Source organism: Rhipicephalus sanguineus, chromosome 3 (assembly GCF_013339695.2).
Source record: "Rhipicephalus sanguineus isolate Rsan-2018 chromosome 3, BIME_Rsan_1.4, whole genome shotgun sequence".
Classification (NCBI taxonomy): Eukaryota; Metazoa; Arthropoda; class Arachnida; order Ixodida; family Ixodidae; genus Rhipicephalus; species Rhipicephalus sanguineus.
In genome coordinates this window covers 183,311,237-183,333,157 of record NC_051178.1, presented here as the reverse complement: position 1 = coordinate 183,333,157, position 21,921 = coordinate 183,311,237, and the positions used below count along the sequence as shown (strand labels likewise).

Here is a 21,921-nt window from a genome sequence, read left to right as displayed (position 1 = left end):
ACATTGACAATATCAAAGGTATTCGTTAAGCACCACAATATATTTGTCCGAAAAAACATTGGATGGCACGTTTATCGTTTCCTTCAGCGCTGAGCATTGCTTTTAGCGCTGTTTGTATTTTTTTACAATAAATACTTATTTTTACATGTGAGTAGTACCTGTTTCTCGCATGCTTATACACGCTAGACACAGCAGGTACTGTTGAACTATGAAGCTGGTATGGTCCATCAAGTCATTCTCAAATGATTCCGCTGAACGGTACATTTATGGGGAACGCGGTGCGTCCATGCTTTAACCACCGCTACTAAAAAAAAAACGAGGCGAATTTTTATACGCATGTCTAAACACACTGCATGCTTATAGTTTCCAAGCTCACTGTTAATGGTCAATCTAGGTACCCATCAAGGGGTAAATGAGCGCAAAAACGCTATGTGATGTAATCGGTTCTCGTTAAAAAATCCACGTGGTTAAAATTAGGCAGTATTAGAATACGCTACCCAGAGCTTCGTGTGCACAATTTCTTGTGTTTGTTGCCACTGCGCATCTGTCAAAGACTAGACACTTGTGTACGCACGTTACTTTCCGAATACAGTATAGCGTACGTGCCCAACCATCGCAACGTCTGCGCACACAATTCTAAAACTCTGTTAGCCAACAATCAACCACTACACGGCGTGCCACTTGACGTCAAGGGAGTCCGCATTACGGATACCGCAACCTGACTGCTTTCTTCGTTCTTGTGCATGCCACAAACACACAAAAATAGTAATGAAGACGCTGGATAGGATCAACGGGGGATTAGTGAAGAGACCTTCGTCCTCAAGTGGACATAAAATAGGCTATAGTAATGATGAAAAACAAAATGCTTCCTTGGACAAATGCTCGAATCGTTTGCCGTGAAATGTATATATCTAATTTAATGATCTACTATTAGTAACCGCATGCTGTCGAAATCAAATGCAGGCAGTAGAGCTTCCACGAGGTGTTCTAGATTTCGCAATACCATTCACTCTTTTCTCCTAAATCCAGCAATGTCTAAGTCTGGAAAACAATATTTGCATAATTAAATTACCATCCTCTGGAACGTACATATGTGCCAGCGCGAAGTGCGCACGCCTGTGGGTGTACCTCGTAATAACATCGCTGCATTGGCTAAAAAAGTTCAGAATTCGTTAAACACCCTCATGTTCGACAAATGGCCACTCTACGTTAACTTTCTTACGACAATATGTCATAATTTAGCAGTTTCAGTTCCTCGCAACGACTGCCACACTGAGGCGCAACCGCTTTGTATGTGCGCAATAAAAACATCTGCGCAAACTCTGCAACACTAGAACCCATTACTCGATGGTGTCAAATTCATTTTCCATTAATGCACCACTCTACTATGTTCTGGATTTCTGCTGTACGCAACGCCTCTCAGTAATCCGCACATAAAAAATTAAGTGCGTGTATACGTAAAACACTCCAAAAGGCTATCCCATGCACTCCAGCACAACAAACTAACATTCCCCAGTCGCGTGCGCTTGCAAATGCAGCTGTGTGTATGTAGCTCGTAAATGTTTGCGTGTTCAGCCGTATTAATCACGGCGAGATTTGTCAAACATTGATCAAAAGGTGAGACTTGTACACAGTTAGGCACTGCATGCCCATGAAAGTGCCGTTCGCACCAATACTATACTTAGTACATTGCATGGACTCGGGCTTCCAGAAAATGTTTCAGTAAACTTATGTGAAAAATATAGCATCATCCAGTGTGATTTTAGTGCGATCTCGGCTTTGAGACGAGTATGAGGTGATTTAAATAGCGCGGCGGGACCGCTATATCAGCGTGAATCTAGAAGTTCTAAAAAATATAGCCACTGATGGAGACGTAACAGAACGCCACAAATATTTCTGCGATAAGTGCTGCCGGATATAAGATCCAGTCCATGTTAGCATCATATTCCTGCCTGCGCACTGCGCGCCTGAGAACGGCAAACGGCGAGCCGCGTCTCCAGCGTGCAAAGCCCAATTCACGAGTCACGTACGTCGCGCGAGTGGCGTCCAACATAAACGGCATTTCCTCCGGGGCGCAGTCCGCCGAGCGACCGCGTAGCTGCATGCATTCAGCGCCAGCTCCTCGCTTCCATGGTCGACGCAAGTGTCGGCCACATTTTTCATTGAAGCTAAAATAATGTCTACTGGTATAGTGTCATTCATTTGAGGGGAAGCGACGTGCACTATCCAACGTTTAGAGCCAAGAGGAGTTCCTTTACAAGTGAAGTTCATCTGCAGTGCGTGCACGGCGTACCGCACCTTCTCGGGCGTGTTCGCATATTGTATATATGGCTGACAATACCACGATTATCAGCGCATGTTCATCTCAGTGTGTAATTATTGCGGGGAGAGGGTCGAGCCAACGACGGCAACAGGTAAAACATCCTGGCATATGAGCGTGAGCGGTTTGTTCTGAAGCACGGTCGACTACGGCTTCGAAATAAACTGAATAGGCTTAGTGACGATATCGGCTACCGGCCTGGTAACCGTCGGCGGTGAAGCGGCCAGCGACGTTACTGAGAACACGGTGATTCTCCGTCGGTAATCGGCTACGTCGCTGTGCGGTTGCCGTGGATGGATTCCGAGCACACGTTCCACAGCAAGCGAATCTTGACGTTGAAAACTCGTTCAGTACACGAAAGGCAACAGGCTGACGGCCAACATGAATAGAACTCGAATATTATGCACGCCAAAATTCTTTAAATGTCACTGAGGCGCCAGTGCCAAATGTATGCGGAACAGTTTTATCTTCTTTACCAAGCACGCAAATTCGCTTGAAGCATGCTCCCAGCAATAACTTGAGTGACGCCGTATATAGTTTCACGAATGTCATTTAAAAAATGTCACATTACGTATCAGTGAACGCTACATGCATAATAACGACCTCCACTGCACTAATACGCCAGAGCATGTAGCGACACATTGGTGCATATAAACCCCCGTACATTTGTCTCTATGGCCGCGGCGTGATGTGGTGTAGTGGTTAGCGTACGCGCTTGCTGATCGAGTGTTCGCGAGTTCGAATCCGCGTGTGTTTATTGTGAGTTTTTCTGTGGTTTACTTCTGATTGTAATATGTGTGTATGGATTATGTATGTCATAAAACATGTGTGTAAGTCTCCAAATACCCAGAATACAGCTTAAAAGGTGACCTAAAATTAATTTTCTTTCGCCGCTTCGTACACCGCCTATAGCTAGGACGCGCCGCAGCTGGGACGCACCGTGGGTAGGACTCTCCGTAGCCAGGACAGCTGGTCACGTGGAACGAGGAGATGTCTATAGCCGGCCTTCAACTAGCCGGGATTCGAGACGAAAAATCTCCGGCCTATATTGAGTCCCGCCTATGAGATGAGCCGCTGAGAAAGCTACTACGCCGCGGGACGGCTACGGGCGGCGCCGCCTACAGGTTGTGCCGGCTAAACAAACAGTCTATAGGCGTTAGATTTTTCGTCTCGTTTCCGGGCTATAGACTGCCACTTTAAGCAGGACTTGATTAAGAGTGTATACTATAGAATAATAGCCTATTATGTCGTTTCGCTATGCGCAGCTCAGTTTGAGTCTGAAGGAAAGAGACAGTTGCAACATTTTGGACCGCAGTCGTAATCAGGTGACACGTGAGACTATTGAAGCGAATCCTGTTACAAAATGTGTCAAGTTGTGCGTGAGTACGCCATCTGTAGCTTTATCTGGAAAAAACTCGATTTTCTTGGGCGGACGACATGCGTTCAGTGAAGTGCTGATGTATGCTTGTAAATGTAAGATTTCATATTGGCTTTTGTTGGCTACGTGTGCTGCGCCACACGTTTAATTGTGTGTTTTTTCTCATGTGTGCGGCGTTACGTCTGCTATGTAGGACAAGAAATACTCCGACATGAAAGACGGGGCCAGTATCATTCCTTCCTTCATGCTCGTATATTTTATGTCGTGCCGTTATTAAGCTAGGGATGTCATGTGTATTTATAAAGAAAATGCTTACGCCACAAGTCTTCCTTTGGCGATGGAAGTATTACCACGTAATACGCGCACGCCCAAAGAAAAAAAAAAACTCGAACCTTCCTATAGCGGAAATACGACACATTGTGCGCAGTATGCAGTATGAAACAAAAGTTCGAGCTAAGCCTAATGTTGAATTAGGTTTCTTGTGTGACACAAGCATGGTATGCGCGTTTGAGCTCCACGTTTATTTTTTTAGTCTTTTTTATGTAGTCTGTTTATTTTTTATTGTTATCTGTTATATTTTTTGTGTTGTTTCTTATCTTTTATTTGCTTTAATTTATATGCCCTTTTTAATTATTATTTTCTTTCTTTGCGCGTGTGGGTCACACCCACGCACCCGCATCGTTAATGGAGATGTAATTGAGAATAATGTCATGTTAAAAATGTCTCGACCTATCAGTCATTCTGCGTAAATCCGAGATGCTTCACCTCGTACTCTGAATAATTGACCTTGCTATAGCCGACTAAGGAGGTTAGGCTGCTACTTTACGTTGTCCTGAATCTCTGTGCAGAGAGTCAGGACAACTTTCTTTTTTATGAGCTGGCTCGCCAGGTTCTTAAGCTGGGGCGAAATCCCGCGCCGTTAGCGTAACCTTAGTTCCAGAGGCGACCGCTACAAGCGCAGCTCGCGCGAAAGAGAAGCCTTCTTCCTCTTGTCCTTCGAGCGCTTTGATGATGATGCTATTAACGCAGGCAAAACCATATATAGCATAGCCAACCGTAGCATGCGGCGCTCGCTTCACGCCGGCGCGTGCTCTAGTTTGATAGGAGACCGCTAGAGGGCCACAACTGCACGCTTTCTCTCTCTTTCGACAGTCGTCAGTCAGTGCGCTTCGATACTAATAACATAAACGAAGAAGACAAGGCGGCGGAGCGTAGGGCTCGCAAGGCAGCAGCAGCGCCGGCTCGCCGCCAAGACCCTGCAGTGAGAGCTCGCGAGGCCGCAGAGAGACGTCAGCGTCGTGCGGACTCCGAGATACAAGCCCGCAAAGCCGAAACAGCGCAGAAGCGGCGGCAAGAGAACATCGAAGAGGTACGGGCGCGGGATGCAGCGGCCAAGCGCCGAAAGCGGTCGCTACCTGAAGTTGGTGGCGCCGACGCGCGCTCCAAGCGCGATATCCTCGACCACACGTTCGGCCACAGCTGCAAGGTCTGCGACCGCTTGTGCTTCGACAACAACCTGATCACAACCGCTACTATAATAACGTGTCACGTCTTTATATGACAGTAGAGGAATTGCACGGAGCATTCACGGTTTACCCGATTATCTCCGAGCCAGCTCCTCAATCATCATTCACTTCGTGGATACGGCGTGATTATTACTGACACTTGATAGGCTATGTTTGAAACTATTTAAAACTAAAATTATGCTCTGATATCACATCGATCGCAAATCTTAACCTTTTATATGGTTCTAGCGCGGATTATTTTTAAACTCAACCGGATGTCGGTAGATGAAGCGAAAGTGCTGTGCAAGAAACAAAGAGTGTCGCTCGCTGCTCGAGCCTTAAGTACTTCGAGGACGCTTGAGCTTCGCCTTCAGGTGTGCTCATCGCCTTCTCAATTGCTAGCCTGGCTTCGGTTCTCGGTGGATGCCTCAACGATGCCGCAAGGAAACGAACGTGTGCGCGCGTAGCATTGGCCGTTTCAAACTACCCTAAAATGCCTACTGCAAGTACAGTTGCGAGGTGCCGACTACACCATAGTTCAACCTTTTGCGAATCTGCGAAGGTCCCACTGCGCGTCCGTAAGGCAACACGCGAACCCACGCAGCTGCTCACTTTGTTGATGCCTTTGCAGATGATGATGATTAAATATGTCTTAGAACTTTGTAATGGGTGGGCCTTTAGAACACCACCTCGTTGCGCAATTCACATGTTTTGACGCTTGGCGCGATTCTACGCTTCTGCCACGCAATATTACATGCGTTAAGGAGACTGATCCTCCCACTACGTGACATTCATATAGCGTTTTTTTCCCGAAGCAGTTTCAAGCAATGGTGTGGATCTGTGATAGAACACCTGCTTGCCACGCAGAAGGCCTGGGTTCGATTCTCATTCGAACCTAAGGTTTGACTATCTTATTTACATCCCGATTTTTCGGTCACGTACAACGCTGATTTTTCGCTCGAAACCAACGACGCCGGAATTTCTGCGAGACGAGCTCTTTAACGCCATCGCGTTAAAATTTTACTTACGACATTCCGACAACATTGCATCCTAGCGTCAGCGCTTCTTGAAGAACTCTCTCGGCGTCGTATATAGAGCAACCAAACTTGTTGTTGAACGTATGATACGATCCTGTCTGGTCAGATTTGATTCTCAGCAGCAACCTGCAGGAGATGACAAAAAAACAAAACATGCATTGGTCTCCAATAAAACTGTAGTGCGCGTAATGTACAATTCTTTCTCCTTTTCTGCCTCCATCCGGCGAGTCCGAGCGAAAGAGAAAGCGCGTCAAGAGCGAGCGCCTTTTACGATCGCAGGCATCCAATGACATGTGCCATTCGCATTACACAAGCGCCATCTGTCATCTTTAAACAGCAACTCTGGATGGATGGATGGATGGATGCTATGAGCGTCCCCTTTATAACGGGGCGGTGACATGTCTGCCACCAGGCTCGAAGGATAAAAAAAAAAAGAAAAAAAAAACTTCCTTGTTTCATGTTGTCCTAATGCCTTATCTACATTGATTAAATCTATGTTATTATAACAAAAAATATAAATTCACAGTCCATCTCTCTGCCTCTTAAGGCAGAATAACCTTTTTTCTCCCAATTATTTATTTTTGTACTTTATCTCTACTTTTCTGCCACCAATACTCTAACCGTCTCTTACTTATTTCTATCGCGGGCGTGTTCAGCTTTCCATTGCTGTCCCTAAAACCCAAGGCTTCATGTAGACTCGTGCCCACACGTATACCTGGGTGAATATCGCCACATTCAATCAGTACATGTTCCATCGTTTCCTTAGTTCCCCCGCAGCATGTACATAGTTCTTCTTCGTTACTGAATCTCGCTTTATAACTACGCGTTCTCAGGCAGCCCGACCTTGCTTCAAACAGTAAAGCGCTTCCCCTTGAATTATCATAAAACCTTTCCCTCCTTATTCGTTTTTTCCTTTTCGGTAGTTACTCAGAGCCGGCTTCTTTTCCATCGCTGTCATCCAATAAGTCTTCTCCGCCTCTCTGACCTTCCGCTTAATGCTCCTTGTTGTCATATCGCCCGCACTGCCAGCCGTATATTTACTGGTGAGCCTCCTAGTTCTTTTTCTCCACTGCGTGTCAACGCTTTTTCTATACAAATACCTGAAAACCTTCTCTGCCCATCTACTCTTCTTCATTTTCCTCAGCCTCTCTTCGAATCTCATTTTGCTCTGCGCTTCCCTCACTTCAAAGCCTGTCCATCCCATATCACCCTTCACCGCCTCATTTGTCGTCTTCCCGTGAGCGCCCAAGGCGAGGCGGCCCACCGTCCTTTGATTTACATCCATTCCTGATTGCACCTCTGACTTCATGCACACCACTGAGTTCCCAAATGTAAGCCCCGGAACCATCACACCCTTCCACAGCCCTCGAAGCACCTCGTACCTATTGTATCCCCATAAAGCTCTGTGCTTCATAATTGCAGCATTCCTCTTTCCCTTTGCTACCGATGCTTTCTCTTGTACCTCCATATATCTATCCCCCTCATTTACCCATACTCCGAGGTACTTGTACTCGCTTACCCTCGGTATTTTTTGGCCCTGTATTAAGACCGTATGGTCTCCGTGATCATTGAATATCATCAATCCACATTTTGTTGCACTAAATCCTAGTCCTAGAGCCTCACACTCCCTTCCGCATATATCTGCCAGTCGCTGTATATCATCTTGACTGTCCGCAAATAAGACAATATCATCAGCATAAAATAGACCTGGAAGCTTCTGCTCAACCATCGCTCCGACCTGTTTGTGTGACAAATTAAATCCAATGTTGCTACCTTCTAGCGCTTTTTCCATCCTCGCCATGTACAGCATGAATAACAGCGGGGACAAAGGGCATCCCTGTCTCAGCCCCTTGCTAATTTCAACGCTGTCCTTGCTACTTATTCCTTCCCATTCTATACAAACTGTATTTTCTCGGTATATTTCTCTCAAAAGCTGTACACAGTCGTCACCTATGCCCACTTCCTTCAATATATCCCACAAAATTTCCTGATTAACGTTGTCATACGCCCCGGTGATATCTAGATAAGCTACGTATAAGGGCCTGTTTTCTATTTTAGATATTTCTATACACTGGGTAAGAACAAACAGATTATCGTCTAACCGCCTGTCGATTCGAAATCCATTCTGAAGTTCTCCCAAAATATCATTTTGTTCTACCCACGCTTCTATTTTTAATTTTACTGCCTGCATCGCCAACCTGTATAGCACCGATGTAATGGTTAGCGGTCTATACGAGCGAATGTTATCTTTTTCTCCCTTGCCTTTATAGATTAAGTTCATTCTACTTTTTCGCCAACTGTCTGGTATTTCCCTCTCCTGTAAGCACTTTTCTACGGCTTTCAGCAGTGCTTCTTTAGTGTTATGTCCGAGTTCGTTAATGAGGCTGACGGGAACCCCATCTAAGCCCGGAGTAGTGCGCTTAGGAATTTTTCCTTCGGCCTTCTTCCAATTGAAATTCTCTAGTACTACATCTTCGTCGGTTGCTCTCCTTTGCGTACTTTTACTCACCGGGGGAATCCCCTGGGGGACCTTTTTAAACGAATCGGCTGTTATCTTTCGAATGTAACCTAGCGCTTCATATCCTTCGAATTTATTTCCTCCTTCATCTACCATATGTTGTTGCATTGTGACAGACTTCCTACCCAGCGCTTTTAGGTGGCTCCAAAATATCCTAGGCGCGGCCTTCTTCTTTTCGCGAATCTCTGTCATCCAGCGTTCACTTTCACCTTTAATTTTTGCCTCGACTAATTTCTGCACAATAGATTTTTGCTCTAAATATATTTCCCATATTTGGTTAACTTCGTCCTGTGGCCGCTTCTCTTTTTTTGCCTGTCTGTGCTCCCGTGATGCCTGACGTCGCATCTCGATCGCTTCCCGGATTTCTTTGTTCCACCAACTTTTTGGCTTTTTCTTTCCTTTCCAACATATAGTTTTCTTCTCTATTTCCATTTCTTTCGTGATTACATGTAGCAGCTCACTATACTTCCAGTCTTTGCCTGGTAGTTCGTCTACTTTTTCCTCGACTCTTGCGGCTATATTTGTTATTTGTTTGTCATTTAGATACGAGCTGCCAAACTTTGATTCTATGTTCTTATTTTCAGTTTTATATCCCATTTGTAATATTATGCGTTTATGATCACTACCCAAGCTGTTAATGCCTTCTTCGTCTATTCTCATGTCTCTAAGTTTGTCATATATTCCTTCTGTCATGAGACAGTAATCAATGCTCGATTGCCTGTTTCCGACTTCCCACGTGATCTGCCCCTCACACTTAGGCCCCACGTTAACTATCTCAAGACTATGTTGCTCGCAGAGATCTAGCAATAACTTGCCATTGGTGTCTGAATATCCGTCAAGGTCATGAATGTGAGCGTTCATGTCCCCTAGAAGGATTATTTCGGCATCATGACCAAATTCTTTAATATCGGTGCTTATGCATTTCACTATCTCCAGATTCTTTTCTCTGCAGTTATTCCCCGTCCACAAGTAAGCTACACCTAGCCACGTTTTCTTTCCACCTACTGTGCCCGAAACCCATATGTGCTCTGAACACGTTTGTTTCACTCTCTCCCATTTTGTTCTGCTATGAATTAGCATTCCAACCCCCCCACCTCTCCTTTCTGATGTGATCCTGTTACATCCTTCCCAAACATAATTTTCAATATGTGGTGGCTCTTCCAAGTCTCTAAGGTGTGTTTCTGTAACCGCATAAACACCTATCTGTTCCTTGTTTAACTGTCTCTCAATCTCTAACCATTTTGCCTTTTTTCTGCCACCCTGCATGTTAATGTAACTAATTGCAACACGCGCCTTCTCCCTTCTTTTACCTTTTCTCTGTTTTTTCGCTATACTACCTGTCAAAGAGTCCCCCTGGTTGTTTTCCTCATTACAAGCTACCTTGGGCACCGAAGGGCCCGCGTGCCCCCCAAAAAAGCTACTGCGCGTCCTGCAAGACGCCAACCCACCTCATGGCCAAGCCTCCTATCGAAGTGTATTCCGTCTCTTCGAAAACCACCCCACCTGTGCACCTCTCTGTTTATTTCCACTACCTCGATGCCTTTCTCTCGACTAATTCGCCATATCTCTTTGTTTGCGACGACAACCGCTCTTTGCAAGCTGATATTTCGCACTGGTACTTCCGGTATTGTGCATACCACTATCTGCACCTGAGGGGAAATGGCGCGCATGTCATCGACCCCTTTCGCCAATGTGGTCGCTAGTTCGGCTGATTCTTTACTCAAGACGTCGTTTAGACCTCCCGCGATTATCACGAGGTTACGTCCATTAGACTTAGTTGCGAGTTCTGCGCTAGCTTGTCTCATCACTGATCCCAGCCTATGTCCCGGGAACTTCCCTATTAAAACTCGTTTGTCGCCTCTCACCCTTTCCTCGATTGCTTCTGCGCATGTAGCTAAATTCGAGTCCCCGGCGATTATCACGTGATCCGACTTTTCTGCTGGACTCTCCCGCACCTGGCCACTGCCCCCGTTACTAGCGCGTGCTACTGCTGTTGTTTTGTCCCCTCCCGTTCCCAAGACTACTTCGCGGAAAGTGGGTCCTGTGACCCTTGCACCTGTCTTTTCCAAACCTGTTTCCCCCTTCGCGCCTACCACTGTCGGGGTCGATGCCCCATTGTTGCCGCTGTCGCTTGCTACCTTTGCTGGCATGGCTACCTTTGCTAATCCCTCCTCGGCTGACTTAAGCCTTTCCGCCATAGCCATCGTTTTTTCCCGCTCTGTCGCTACCGCTTTCTCCAGCTCGGAGATTCTCACCATGAGCTCATTCTGGGCGGCCATCATTATTTCCATTTTCGCCTCTAACTCGCATTGCTTACACTTGGCGTCAGCTGTCTCTGTCGTCTCATCCTCACAAACCTCTATTTTCCGCCCCATTCCGCATCCTGAACACTTTACGGTCTTTTTGACCATGGCTATAGATCGTTCACACGGTGGATTAGATACACTTAAAGCCAAATGATATCACAAAACTCCGCAAGTACGTTACACGTCAAAGCACCTGTGCAACTTTCAGCCACGTGGTGGCCGAACAAACAAATATTTAAAAAAAAAAAAAAACACCCGAGGCGACTGTCACACCACTTTGTACCAACAGTACAAAGTTGTAAGCTCTATTAAGCTGCAATCTAGTGGATTAACTAAAAAAACAAGCTCGAATCATGCAAAAAAAAAAAAACACTTATCTGACGCTGTCATTCCGGAGCTCACGAAAAACACGTCCGTGTTTCTAGTGAGCAATTCTAGTGAGCAATTCATTAAACTAGAGCTCTAAGAAATACATGAAACGCCATCTAGTGAACAATTCATTAAACTAGAGCTGGCTACATGCATATTACTACAGAGGAAGGAACGACCCACACCCTAAGGAGCTTCGCCCCTAAAAAGCGGTGCACAAGCTCATAAATGTTCATGTACTAAATGTGACAACCTGTCTGGCTTGGCTGTACACCCTGTACCGTTTCTCTTCGCGAATTGACAGCTAGATCCTTCATTAAAATAATGACAATAAACTGCTCAGAAAAATTAACGAAGTCATTGGCCCTAATTAACGTTCAGCCTTCGAGCAAGTGTACAGTACAGCTGTATAACGCTTCTTTATTGTGTCGCGCGTCTGAGATGACATGTAAAAACTGGCTTCGATCGCTGTTCACTCACCTCGCGTTTTTGTCCTTGACCTTGTAAAGCTCTTCCACTGAATCAAAAGTCATGAGGTCGACGTTATGCTTGAGAGCGAAGTCAATGTCCCACGGGCACTTGACAGCGCTGGCAAGCACTATGCGTTCTGCAGCAACGCCCATGTTTAGGACAGCTCTCAGTTCAGGCTGAAATATTTCAAAAGTGGGGATAGGCAAAAGGAACATTTAATTGAAATATAATGTTTCTGAGGTACGTTCGTTTTTCAGAGAACCGCAACTGACTGGTGGTATTTTCGAGGGCTTCTAATCATCGCAGACGCAAATAAGCTAGGGCAGCTCCTGTTTACGTGAGCTAATATGAGAACACTAGTGGCCACAGCTGAAGCGGTTGAGCGTAAACGGCGGACACCTGTCATCAAATACACCAAATGTAGGTCATATCTCGCGCACTGTCATTTCCTACACGCTGTTTCAGAGCGCCCATTCATTTTTCGTTTAACAATTTGCAGAGTATAGGACGCGTGAAAAATGTGGGCAGTTTGCACTAGTTGTGCAAGGCTGGACTAACAACAGAGCTTGAGGCCGACCTATATTATTAGCAAGGTCTTAACTAGCATGGCCCTAATGAGTATGGTCTTAATTAGCACAATCTTAACCATGTTAGCGTGGTCTTAATGAACAAGGTCCTAATTAGTGTGGCCTAATTAGCACGATATCGTTTACCATTACCGTGATCTTAATTAGCAAGTTCATCTCTCTCTCTGTTCCTGTCTGTTTCTTTCTCTCCTTCCTCTTCCGTTTATCTGTTCTGTGCTTCTCTTTTGTTTTCTTCAGAAGGCACACGCACTGAAGAAACGTCTACATTGCACATCAATCGTGTCAATATCAACGGATGTGCTGGCCACAGGCCTTATTATCCACCAAATTACTAGGCAATACAGAAAAATGTACTATAACTACCCACATTTCTCGAATGTACGTCACCAAGAGCAAACTGTCTTTACTTATAGTCAATCCTAAGATGAAGAAGAGGAAGAAGAGAGCGCACGCCACCCGAGTTATCACGTTTCATGCGCTAGGAGCCGCTTAGTTTTCTTGTCACGCGAAACGGCAGAACGAAAAGCCTAAACAGCTCCGCAGTTCAAAATGAAAATACCCCCTGGGTCAATACGGGCGGCGACTTTTCTTCCACTTTTTGTTACACCAATATTGCATAAGTTAATCGTGGCATCTTACAAACTGCACATTCGCGTATTTAAAATACGAAATGTGCTAGCTAAGGACGATAAGAGCGGTATAAATATAATGCTTAAATGCAGGGAGGTTCACCAGAAGATAAATACCTGGTTTGCTACCGTGCACTAGCGAAGGCGTAAGGAGAGAGAAAAGTAAAAAAGAAAAGAACGGCTGTGTGTGATAGAGAGAGATAGAGAAACAAAACACAAACATGGGAGTGTCATAGTCGTTCAACAAAACAACAAAACGCGATGCGGGTAAAAACTTCAGTAAAAACCTTGCCTTCTGATGGGATGTTCGAACGTTCCAGCATTGTAATATCGATTGCTCCGAAAGCAGCTGGTCGTCGAGGCGTGCTAACAATGTTGTGAGCGACTGCCTCTGAGAGCTGTAGCAAGGGCAATGACACAGGATGCGTTCAGTGGTTTGACACTGCCGCAGCGGTCACATGCAGCACGGTCTGCCATTACGATGTGACAAGCAAATATATTTTAACAAAAGTAGCGGGCATTAAAAAGTAACAAATGGAAAATACCTTCATTTCGTTGGTAGGCATCAGTGTCATTGTCAATATGTCTACTAGATAGATCAATGAACCAAAGTTTGTAAATAAGCCGTTGAATGCAAGACCTAAAATTCCCAATTCACACGCATATTACCGAATAACTTATGGATGCATTATTTCCAGTGCTTGCAACTTCGTCGCATTTGAAACAAGTGTGTAATTATTCGCAATGAAATGCACGGCAGGGCTGGCTTTCTTGTTTTTCCATACCTCGTTGGCGCAGTCGAAGCAGACGCCCAGATTATTCATGATGTTCGCCACCACGGGGTCTCGACAGGATTTGATAGCTGCAAACAAATTTCAATGAGACAACCTTCACCCACTGTGTTGTTTCGTTAACGCGTGCTTAACCGTTTGGGTGGGTCACCACCTTCAAAAACAAATTTTTCGAAAAAAGAATTTTTATTTAACATTTTCAAGTTCCCTGTCTATTCAAGAATATTTAGCAAAATAATTATGTAGTTACCTTGAGCTGTTCGAAAGTTATCACCATTTTTCGAACCCCTCCTAGACGCATCCGAAAACGATGCTGAAGGTATCTGATTCCACAACATCTGCCATCTCATCATAACTTTCTCTTCGTATACATATTACGTAGTGCTAAGTTGTCGAAGTACATTCTAAAGTTTGTGGGACATGATGTTGTCGATTTATTTTAAATTTTCCACTACAAGGCTGCAGCACTCTGTTGTTTAAGTTGCGCGTGTTTTCGCTCGGCTGTCCTGCGCTTTTTCGTACTCCATTTCGAACTCTTGGACTTAGTTCTGGCTATTCAGTAAGAAAGTGATAGTACTTCATGAAATATGGCGAAGTATAACACAACAAAGAAGCGTCAACGCAAGTTAAGGAATCAATATGCTAAGCGTGGAGCCACTGTGGAGCACGTGGATGAGTCAGCTGGAGACGCAAAACGAGCTTGAAAAAAAAAATACGTGCTTGAGCTTTCTCAAAAGGAGGTTGTACCACTTCAAAGGAGGTCCGAAGCTATGAGCCTCGTGAATTCCTGACATATTGAATGTTTCTTTATTGCATAGACATGCGGTTCAAAATTTTAAAGCCATTTTTCTCAAAGCGTGATTTCTTGCATCCTGCACGAGAACAGTGATAACTTTCCTTGTAATAAATATTGTCACATAAAATGTTGCGCGGTTTCCTTATAAATGAAGCTATGTATTCAAGCAGAATTCTTGAAAACGAACGGTAACATTTTGTACTATGGCCAATTGTGTGCGAAACAAACCTAAATATCAATTTTATCAGTCTTTTCACGATAACACAGTTTAGCTTAGAGATGTGACGATCCGGGAGGTTAGATGCACAGGATTTTGTCCTCACTACGTACCTGCCAAGTCGCGTTTGAATCGCACCAACCATTTTGTACTTATGACTTACGACTGCTGTGGGCAACATGCAAAGTTGGCACATCTTGCTTTTTATAAATTTTATTTTAACACGAAAGTGTTTTATGCCGGGGTCCACCAAGGCTTTCATGACGTATTTCCGTCACGGAAGTAGGTCAGCAAAATGAACGCCATCATATGGCAAAGAAAAAAAACTAAGAAAATGTTCCGTTGGCGGGAATCGAACCCATGACCTGTCATTTCGTGACGATGGCTAGCGGGCGTTTAGCCCACTGAGCTACCACCAATTTTTTTTTTTTTTTTATTGCCTGCTTTTGACAAGAAACAAACAAAAACAAGAAGAAACGCTATTTACAATACAAACACTGGTTGCGTAAAAAGGGAGAGGGATCGACAGGAAAAAAAAGGAAAGGCCATACTGGGACTAATGAGGACGCTCTAAACCTCCTTCATTTGCAAAAGAAGCTCTACACGATCTAACCAATCAGGAACATCTTCAAGAAGTTTTTGTTCTTCAACAAAACGGGTTACGCTTTCTTTGAAGTATTGACGCGCCGGACGGGCGTCCGCATCAGCGTGCCGTATGGCCATCCTGCACTTCCATATGCTGTGGAGTGTAATCAACATTATCAGATCAAAAGGTGTCCCGTCATCACTTTCAACAGAGAGATATCGAATTCCAGGGGGGTCTAAGGGGAAATCTTTTTTGATGGTACGCTGCAGTACGTCCCATAAAAACACAGCGTCCCAGCAGTCGAGGAACATGTGGTCTATTGTTTCTACTTTTCTGCATATTAAGCAATCGGTTCCCCATACACATTACAGAGGCGACATGAACGCGCCTTTTATCTTTCACACTTGCCTCTCACAGTGCTCTTGGATGGATGGATGTTAAGAGCGTAACGGGGCGGTGACATCTGTGCCACCAGGCTCGAAAAAAAAAAAGAACGTGGCGTTGCAACGACCATCCCATACGGTGTGTTTCCAATACATGTTTAATTTCGTCAACGCTTTAACACACCGTAAGGTTGCCGCTTTAGTGCAAGCCTCGCTAATAGCATCCATCCATGTCGACAAATAGCTCTCCAACGCTCGCTCTCCCTGTGAGAATTAGCGGCCAGCCTAGAGGGAAGACACGACGCGCGTAGCGTTTCTGTTCGCTTTCACGACGCTTTGAAGGAGTGCATATTGAGCATTAGTGTTTATTATGTGCTGGTTGATGCCATCTTTGTGCAGGATTCACCATATGCGGTATCCACAAATATGTAAGAACTTCAGCTGCCGCAAGGGTTAAATCATGATTATGGGCGTTTGTCGTCGGTACGGAGATGTGCCACTAGGCTTCAACGTGAGTGTGATGCGTCCACATCCAGTGATGCTATATCTGCCAAACAACAGTAGACAATGTACAAGGTCTCGTATACCAATGCACTATAAACAATAAACTACTTCTGTGACGACACCTTTCACTTTCGTGTTATACCGATTTCTATGAAGGAGGGATCAGCCATCTTTTTTACATTGTTAGCAATTTCATCATTTTAAAGTTTAAATTGGCCCGAGCCCTACAAGCCAAAACCATAATTAACTTTTCGACTATAACTTGCCTATCTTGCATTCGTTCGTCCTCAACTTGAATTTGCCTCATCAGTTTGGTCATCTCATCAGGCCTATCTAATCAGCGCCCTTGAACGTGTTCAAAACCGCACCACGTACTTATTCCAGCATCACTGGCATTAAATATTCGGTGTCATTGCCTTCCTTAGATTCCCGCCGAAATATGGCTTTGATCTCCTTATTTCACAAAATAGCATTCGGTGAGCACGTAACCACCCTCCCTCTTTCCCAACCGACACGAACGTCCCACCGTTTGTACAATAACCGTTCCTTCAAACGCATTTTCGGACGCACTAACGCATTCAACTCATTAGCATTGCCAGTAGCACTTGAATTATGGAATAGTCTTCCCTATAACGTTGTCAAAATTCATGATCCCATATTGTTTCTTCACGAAGTAGCCACCATTTTCTCATGACTGGTGGCTTCTACCTTCCATTTAATCATATGCATGCTCTTCGCTAACTATTGTATAATTTGTTGTAGTTAAATTATGTACCCTTACAAATGAATATCTCTGCACTATGTTTATTAGTTGTATGTCACGTTTGCGTTATAACGCAAACGTGACACGTTATCACGTTATTTTATAGTTTTATGTACCACACCATGTATATTCGTGTTTTATTGCTTCCACTTATCTGATCTTATACACTGTAAAATCCCCCCCTCACACAATACTCCTGCTGGAGCCTGTGGGGGTTTTGTGAATAAATAAATAAAAATAAACTGCAAAACTTTTTCTCGGAGGTGGTGACCTACCTTAAGGACTATAGGGCGTGCAAGATGGACATGTCAAATTTGACTATGTTTCCCGATTTAATTGAAGTTGAAGATTGCCGTTGAGGCAGCATCCTGCCTCAAAACGTTTCAAAATTATTTTTCAGTCGCCGAGCCGAGGCAGCAGCGACTGCTTCGTCACGTGACCTCCAACACCCGGTCCATGGGAAGGCAGCGCATCTTTGCATGCTTAGATTTCGTCCTGCCTCTGATTTTTTGAGCACTAGGATTTTATAAAGGAGTAGCACGAAGACGCCATCTGCAACAACAGAAAATGCGTCTCGTTTGTCTGCTTAATTGCTGCGATAATAATAAATAATCTCTTGAAGTTCTCAACGAAAAAAAAAATAAAGGCAAATGGGCTCACCGTAAAAAGGCACGACCCTTGGGAGGCATTCCTTCCAGAGTTCGATCTTCCTGGCTATTTCCCGCAGGTCGCAAATAAAGAAGGCGTCCCGCTCTGTTGGCTTCAAAACGGGAACATCCCGACGTCAGTCATTGAAGTAATATTTGTTTTGTGACGATCAAGCAGCATTCGCACGACTGACCAAGGTCAGCGGCCGAACATCATGTGGCACAGTGTTATACAATGAGCCGTAAGCAATATTGAAGCAGAAGAGCGACTGAAGGATCAATTAGCTGAGATTGAGTTTCGTGACACTTTCCCGCGAAATTTGCGTCCATCGTGTGAATCTAGTTTTACTGTCGGTCTACGCAAATTTTCGAAATCCTCCCAAAATGTTTTTAAACTATATTTTTTTTTCAAAGATGGTTAGTGGACTCATTCGTTTAGAAAAACAGTGACTTTAAGATTATTTACACCAACACACAAACAATGCAAGAAGCTCCCGTGTGAGCGTGTTGTACGCGCCATTTCCTACCATATTACGACAACCAAATTTATATGAGAAGTGGCATTCAAGTATCAATCTACCGAGTTCTCTGAGCCAGGGTATCGAACAGGAACTGAAGTGAAAACCGAAAACTGGAGATACGTTAGTTTGGTGTGAACCGTATCTCAAACAGAGTGTTGCCATTACTTTCGCCCAACTTTTAAAGACAGAAAAAAAAGGCTTTCGGTTCAACTTCACTCGGTCCTCTCGAGCGTTCTATCCGCGCATTTTTGCACGCCAGGGAGCACGTATGCGTCAAATGCGCTAAAGTCCCTGAAAAATAAAATGCGCTCGTGAACGGTTGAAGTTCGTTCGTGAACGCCAAGCGTTTCGAATGAAGATTCATTTCTACCAAGCGATAGGTTTTAAATTCGATCGGTTTAAAAGACGCGTGCGATACAGAAAAGACGGCGAATATTGGAAACTGTTTCTGGCAATTTTAAGAAAACCATGCATAAATATTTTCAAGGTAAGCATGATCCATATATACCCATATATACCTTAAAGTTTATTAGTCAACCTGAATGTTAATATACGAGGTGGTTACTCGGGTGGTTATTTTTATAACAGTATAAATTTGAACGTGTTGTGCTGTATCGTTAGCCGAGTGGCGCACAAATAACGTAGAGTGGGTCCGTTAATCTCACTGAACGTGTGTTTTTGGTCCACCGGTTACATAATTATTTTCGGTGAGCACAGTGTACCTGACATAAGATACGAGTACCGCGAACGCAAGATCATTCACCACTTGTGGTGCACAGAAGAGAAAGTACAGAAAATGCTATCGTTTTTCTGAGATAATTTTTACGTTCTGCAAACGCATGCCTGCCAGCTTAAACTGCATCGTACCGATATTTTTTCTTTCGCTCCTCAGCTGAACAGGAAGAGAACCGTTATCGCTAAACCGGAAGAAAAAGAAACGGGACGAAAAAGCTTTCCATTCGATACCCTGCCATACACTCCATTATAAGCACTACTGCTGCGCCCGCTACAAGGCACAAATTCCATTTTAAGTTGAACTTTGTAAATGCTGCATGCCGAAACCGCAATGACTAGATCTCGCTTCTAAATATTTTAAAGGATTTTATTTCCATCGGCGTGCTTTCGATGAGCATGCCTCTATATGTGAAGTTCTTATCTGCAAAAGTAATGAACGACCCAGCTGCATCGCCCTCTATTTTCCACGTACACGTACATGTTTTCCCTCGTAAACACCCATCCCACTTTTTCATGCGAGTCAAAATTCCGAGCGAGCTGTCAAGTTCCCTGACATACGTGTACTGCGTGGAAGTTGTTTATTAGTCGTATTGTCCCTTACCCGCTTAGAAATTATGTCTCTAGCCACATCTGGTATGGAACCTCGTGTGTAGACGTAGCTTCCATCATCTGTTTTGCTCGGCGAGGAAGGCTGGAAGCAGACGAAAACACTATCAATACGTTGTGTGTAATTATTTTGCGCGATTTTGTGCAAGCTGCGCAAATTTGTTTATGCGCTGGCGCTCGTTATAAACTGCGCACTACATCAATATCCAGCGCGCTTTAGAAAAATACTTCGATGCTTTACTTCGTTGTGCCCCAATGCTCATCAGCGATGTCTCTAAGGGCAAATAAATGAAACACCAGGGCCCGTATTCGCAAGACTTACACTAGATTGTTTGTAAGAGGAAGTTTCAGGCAACCTTGAAGCTGGGCATACCATCATACCGGATGGCCAATGAAAAATAGCACTTCTGGACTGAAAGCTTCGTGTATGCGGTCCCCGTGTATCAGCTACAAAAACATGTGTATTTCTTCAGCAGATTTAGTAGCTGATGTCTTAAGACTTGTGCTGGTTCGTATCAAGCATACGTTTCAATGAACAAAACTGCAGTGAAGCTGGGTTTTCTATCCCACAGTCAATAAATTGTGCGTTACTTTATAACAGTAAGTTGACTAGTGGAATGCGGCTTATTTCCCAAGTATTATGCAAATTGCGCCTACTTTTCCAAACAATCAATTTTTATCACGATATACACTGTAATTACGCAACACTCTTTTTTTTCACGTTTTGAATGCAACTAAATGGATAGTATGGTAATGAGTGTTGCTATAGTAGTTTTCTCAATTGTTGACTTGAAATAGGAAAGTACAGGCACGCCACTGCAAGATACTGCAGATAACACAGCAGCTTGTTTAGCTACATAGTTTCTGTCCCGCAGTACAAAGACTTACCTTAGTAGCCGAGAGCAAACACCTGCCGTTCAACATTTGCTTGCGTGTGCGTGTTCGTCGACGTCAGTGAAGGAAAATTCAGCTGTTTTGCAACTCCGGATGCCAGCAGAATTCTGTTGGAAGGTGCACTCATTACTGGCCGTGCACACAGAAAAGCGAACTCTCTGAAGGTCACTTTTTTGATCGAGTGTTCTGTATATTGTTTATTATATCCTAAATTCGGAGAAGTGACCTTACTTTCAATTTGAAATTTTGAGAGTTAGTGAGTGTTCGTGCCAGTTCATTTATTGCAGGGTGCTCATTACATAATTTCAAATTTGATAGACTGTCGTTCGCATTGCATAATTTGTGCTTGCCCTTTCAACAAATATGCTTGTTTTACGCAAGTCCTCGCCGGTGTTACTGCTTAGGTAGCGACGAGTAAATGAACCGCAGTCTCCCGATACTTCACAGTGTATGCACATCGACAATTTTATTTCATAAATAAGGTAGGAATGTGGTACTTTATGCTTTGACATGAACTCTCGTGTATCAACATTATCTCCTGAGTGAAAATAATCTCATTGCTTGCCTTTGTAGTTAGTGAAGGTTTTAGTCAGTATCGGCCTTAATTCCTACTACCCACGCTAAACGTAACGTAAATGAGGACGGATTGCAGAAAAATGCAATTCTCACTTCAACCTCGTTGTTACAAAATTACGTAGACGCTCCGACCTACCGAATAACTCTGCTACCTTTATTCGAACATTTCACGTGTCGTGACCAGCTTAACTTTGATTGAAAAGAAACACCTGGAAATGAACGATTATGTGGACAAGGTGGAGTTAGGAATCACCGTACTATAGTTTTATAGTATAATTTATTGCTTTATTTTTAGGGTAAAGATGCATGAACTTTGTCTTTTTGACATGTAATTTTAGTTTATTAAAAATACCCCTAGATTAAGATCATTCAACTAGTTGTTTGACATCGCTTCAAGCTCCTTCAGATCAGCCCCCAGCGTACATTATTCATCAGCGTACATTATTATCTCACCAGTAGTAGGAATATTAATAATATTTACACACACTATAATTAGCAGAGGGCCCCATTACATAATCCTGAGGGTGAACCATATTTCATTACACCTTTATCACAATCAGCATCCTCGAGGCAAATGTATTGCAGTCGATTGTGCAGGTAGCTACGAATAAAATTTATTGCTTCACCCGTAAAGCCATACGCTTCGAGTTTATTGAATAAAATTTCGTGTTTGCCTTATGAAATGCATTTAAGCAGAGGCTAAACATTACTCATCACTCTCCGCTAGAGGTAGTAGTGAGAATTCATTTCCTTGATGAGCTACATGCGCCATGCGATCAGCT

The 21,921-nt window shown here is 44.0% G+C and overlaps 1 protein-coding gene across 1 annotated transcript in view; it reads right to left on the bottom strand.

Annotated features, from left to right (window-relative positions):
- LOC119385195 (ornithine decarboxylase) overlaps positions 1 to 13,944 on the bottom strand; it is a 35,580-nt gene extending 21,636 nt beyond the window's left edge. The window contains exons 1-2 of the mRNA XM_037652708.2: positions 13,906 to 13,944; positions 11,914 to 12,080 (exon numbers count right to left, since the gene is read on the bottom strand). Of these exons, the coding sequence (XP_037508636.2) occupies positions 11,914 to 12,080; positions 13,906 to 13,944 (206 nt within the window). The remainder of the gene's footprint in view (positions 1 to 11,913; positions 12,081 to 13,905) is intronic.
- Between the last annotated feature and the right edge of the window lie 7,977 nt (positions 13,945 to 21,921).